General features: G+C 39.8%; 1 protein-coding gene across 1 annotated transcript; it reads right to left on the reverse strand.

The window, feature by feature from the left end:
- On the reverse strand, positions 1 to 1,212 carry LOC101294039. The gene has a single exon (XM_004310063.1). The coding sequence runs from the start codon at positions 745 to 747 to the stop codon at positions 232 to 234; it is 516 nt and encodes a 171-aa protein (XP_004310111.1). The 5' UTR covers positions 748 to 1,212; the 3' UTR covers positions 1 to 231.
- Positions 1,213 to 5,080: the final 3,868 nt, after the last annotated feature.

A 5,080-nucleotide genomic window follows, 5' to 3' on the forward strand; every position in this document is an offset into this window, starting at 1 on the left:
AAAAAAACATTCATTCAATTATAAAAGCTATAATATTACAAAGATATATAGCTTGGATCTTTGTCCTGCTTACTGTATATCCTCTCCCATTAGCAAGGTTATTGCAGGACTAAAGACAACTTAAATCCCACAAACTATATACATAAACCAGACAGATACATCTTATATCAACCCAAGCTTACACATACATACATATATGATCACATTCATCATTCATAGATATAAAATTAGCTAGAACTGATTAATGGCAACCATACGAGACGGGCTGAGAAGATGATAAGACCCATAACGCTTAGCAAATCCGCAACCTCGAGAAACCTTATCAACACCATCACCACCGCAATCCTCCATTTCCAGCAACACCTTGTAGAACACTTGAACGTCACAAGGAAGCACGAGAGGACCTTTACTATGGTACCCGAATTCAGACTCGGCTTCCTCAAGCAGCAACTTGAACAAGGGATGATTTGCGTACTCAGTTTTCACCACAAACCTTTGCTTTTCAGATCCAACGTAGACGGAGAAGCAGCCTTCTGGAGCCACCTGGCGACGGTGACGACGACGATCATCATCATCATCCGTCATGGAAAGGACGATGTGCGGACATGATTTGCTCTTCTTCGTAAGAGCAGGTACGGCCGGAGAGGAAGTAGCAGTGCCAGTGCTAGTAATACTACTCTTGCGGCCGATGGATTTGCAACGCTCCCATGTTTTAGTTATCAAGCCCTTCTTACCTTTCACCTTCATTCCTTCCAATGAACAATAACAACGAAAAAGAAGAAAAGAAAAAAAAAAGATGTATATGGGTGTTAGGCTCAGGAACCACACACAGCACCACCCTCCATACTTGAATTCTGGACAGAGTACAGGCTTAACTCAAGGATCAGATCGATCAGGTGGGACTTAACCCCTGTCATAGACCAAATAAACCATGACTTTCACCCTCGGCATCATTGTATTACTCATACTTCCTCAATGAACAAGCAAAAACAATATGCTGAAAAAGACTGATGATCCCGGAGTTTTAAGAACGGGGAATTTATGAAGAAGAGGTGGACTGGTGGAGTAGGTGACTAGGTGTTTTTGGAGAAGAGTAATGAAGAATGGTGGTAAGATCGAGGAGGATAAAAAGGAAGAGGGAATTGGGTAAAAGCTTCACGAGATAAGCTCTAGCTCTGTGAAGCCGTAGCTTGCTTTGCGTCTTTGCTGGGCAAAACTCTAAGCATGCAAAAGAGGTATATATAAAGCCCACATGTATCGTATTTTATTCTTAAATCGATCGTCCCCTCCACTTGTCTTCACTGATATACCCACTTGTCAACGCTGGAGAGCTACCTGTTTAACTAAGAGGAAGCTTTTCAAATCATGCCCAACTTAAACTCATTTATCATCTTGATATCTTAATTTTAAAAACTATTACAATGGTATCTCAATATTTAAACTCAACCCAATATTAGTTCATTCCGTTATTAATACCGTTAAGTTAGAGTTAGTCCATAGATAAAATTGTCTCTTCATGTTTTTCCTCCCTAAACATTTTCCCTCCACAAACTTTTCTCTCTAGAATATATCATTTTTCCCAAAAATTAGAGACATATAGAAATTATAATACACCATTGGCCATTAATATTAATCAAAATACAACCACTATTACATAAGAGTTTACAAGATGAAGAACTTGAAGTCTCTAACTGCTTACAAAAATTCCCAGATTAGCAATATAATTACCAGTTGATTGTACATGCCAATAAAAGCTTCTGAAAATTAAAATACACTATTGGCCATTAATATTGTCTCAAAATATAACCATTGTTACACAAAAGTTACGAGTCAAGCACTTGAACGCTGCAGTTGCTTGCAGAACCTCTCAAAAGAGCATGGATAGTGAAATCAAAGATCACACAAAAGTTGCTACCATAAACAGTTGGTTATACATGCCAATAGAGTAATTATATAGTCCTAATAAAATTATATATATTAGACAGTGGTAGGATCAGTAGGGGTTTCGACATTGTTGTCGACAGGAACTTCAATGTTCTCATTTGAAACTTCAACATTCACATCTGGCACTTGTTGCTGCACAACAATAGTGAAGTTAGGTTTTTATTTAATATAAGAATGTATAAACTGGCTAATAAATGTAGTCCAAAAGATGAATGGAACCTGGTTTCTTCTTTCACAACAATAGTGAAGTTAGGTTTTTATTTAATATAAGAATGTATAAACTGGCTAATAAATGTAGTCCAAAAGATGAATGGAACCTGGTTTCTTCTTTCACAACTCCTCCTGTTGTGGCCTTTCTTATGACATATCCCACATGTGATTGTTGTTTAGAAACTCTTGGGCAACTTTGTAGTCCCTGGAGCAGGTGGTTCTTCACCTATAATAAAGATATGCAGTTTAATGTCTGTACAAGTTATTTAAATTAATGGTAATAGTGGTTGTATTTTGATTAATATTAATGGCCAATGGTGTATTATAATTTCTATATGTCTCTAATTTTTGGGAAAAATGATATATTCTAGAGGGAAAGGTTTGTGGAGGGAAAATGTTTGGGGAGGGAAAACATGAAGAGACAATTTTGCTCATGGACTAACTCTAACTTAATGGTGTTAATAACGAAAGGAACTAATATTGGGTTGAGTTTAAATGTTGAGGTACCATTGTGATAGTTTTCAAAATTGAGATATCAAAATGATGAATGGGCTTAACTTGGGGTAGCATTTGAAAAATTTCCTCTTTAACTAAGTATGATTCCCTCTGCAAATTTTAAACAAGTTTTTTCAATTAAAAGAAAGTAATTTTGGCCAGTTTTGGGTTAAACCCTAGCTATTTTACTGCGCCCTATGTCTTTCTTTGCTATAGAAGAAGAATTTCTGACTGCTTGTGAAGTACTGTGTGGGAGGCTTTACTGCTTCGTCGTTCCACTATCTTTGCTGTTGTTTATTCATTGATCCCAGAGGAGAGAGAGAGAAGCGAAACAATTTACCCTAAATAAAAATTGAGATGGGTGAGTCATTCACAAGCAAAGACTTTCACAATAAAGACCTATGAATTTTTAAATGAATGCCTAAATGATTGTACTGAGAATTTGAGTAATCAAGTAAAATATATGAATTTTAAAATATATAGAGGAATGATTAGAGGTGGACGTCCGCAACGGAAAAAAAGTGCGGATGCCACCTCAAGGAGCCTCACTCCGGCGTCGATGGAAGTTTTGATTCCGTCCTTAGAGACCTCAAACATCCCAGACGTCATTACCTTCAAGGTGAAGGCCACGGTGACCTAGATCACAGGTACAGTAGGGAAGTTTCCCGGAAAACTTCAAGCACTTCAATCTTGACTTCAAACTCGTCGTCGGCGAGCCCACTGGCAAGAAGAAGGTAAGGATGGAGGTATGAGCAGCACCAACAAGACCGCTAAAGCCATCAATGCCGACGTGAGGCTCCTTTGACGTCCGCACTTTTTCTTCGTCTCAAACGTCCCCCTATGATCGTTCCTCATACATATATATATAGAGGATCAGAAGCGGACGTCCGCACTCGGCTTAAAGTGCAGGCGACTGTCCGTTCTCCACCCTTCGGCGCCGGTGACGGCGCGTCTCCACCCCATAAGACTCCAGCAGTGTCCCCGACCACTCTCCCTCCCCGACGAGTCCGTTTTTTTTCAGTTTTCCGGTAAGATCGACTTTGTTTAAAGTTTTGGGTGATCTCGCCGGAAAATTGGAAAAGAACGGACTCACCGGGGAGGGAAAGTGGTTGGGGACGCTGCTGGAGTCTTCTAGGGTGGAGGCGCGCCGTCGCCGGCGCCGGAGGGTGGAGAACGGACTGACGTCCGCACTTTAAGGCCGGTGCGGACGTCCGCTCCTGATCCGGCCTGTATATATATATATATATATATATATTAAACAACTATAAAGTCTACAATAAACATTCATCCAACCGTTTTTTTTAACTCTTTACTTGTTAAAGGTCGATGCGAGGATGTGACACCCCTACTTGCTCCATTTGAGTTTCCATTTTTACCTAAGATGGTACGTTATTCCCCATCAGAATGTGGTTTTGCTCGTGTCTCCACCAAAAAAGAGGAAGGTAGGTCGTCTTGTGGGTTCAAAAACTTAAGGATGTTAGGCCTTGAAAGCTTGGAGTTGTGAGCAAAGGTCCAAAGTAAGCAAAGATGAGCTTTTGTATTCAGAGGAAGTTGTCTTTGACTGAGGGAGAGGGTTGGTTCAAGGGTGGAACGCTGTTGCAAGAGGTTTCGGGTTCTGTTGATGGCCTTCATGCAGAGGAGCCCGGTCATGAGTAGTTTGATCGTAACTCTTCTAATAAGTTGGATGATTCCGACAGTTACTAGTTAGAATCGGGATCCTTTCATAATAGATGTCTTCCTAACATTTCCTAATAAGACGATCTTGACCGTTCATGCTTAATCAATGGACAAGATCTGTTCAACATAACTAAAACCCCATTTTCTCATGTATATTCCATCTCACACTCTCTCTAGATCTATCTCTCGTCCTTCTTTCTCTTTCTCTTTCCTAAAACGTCAAGAGCTAGACCTGCGCCGTGACGTCCTCCAACGAAAGTGGACAACTCTGAGAAGAAAGTTTATGAAAATAGGCACGAGTCCGCGCAACAGACTCCGATGAAAGAAGAAGAACGATGACCTTGCTTTGATTGAGTGGGCGACTTTGGCATCTCATGGTCGTGGAGACGGTGCAACTTTCATGACCGACGGCTTAAAGAGAGATCCACAATACTTAATTAAATTTCAAAATCCTAAAAATTAAATCATGCTTTCAACTTTTGGGCACCTTTTTGTTTAAGTCCAAATCGTAAAATTTAGGCCAAATTTGAAGGTCCTACCCAAATTTTGAACTTGGGTTTGCTCAGCTTACAAGCAAAGCAGAAAAACACTATTAACTTTTTGACCTTTGCACCAATAATTTAAGAAAAATCCTCTCGATTTAATTTTCGGGTTTTGTTCTTGCAACCAATCAATGAACAATGAACATAAATGAAAAGTTGAAAACAAACATAGAAACAAAAATTTAACGCCTGAGGACGGGCCGAGGAAGACG

The sequence above is a fragment of the Fragaria vesca genome, unplaced genomic scaffold, assembly GCF_000184155.1.
Source record: "Fragaria vesca subsp. vesca unplaced genomic scaffold, FraVesHawaii_1.0 scf0513160_u, whole genome shotgun sequence".
Lineage (NCBI taxonomy): Eukaryota > Viridiplantae > Streptophyta > Magnoliopsida > Rosales > Rosaceae > Fragaria > Fragaria vesca.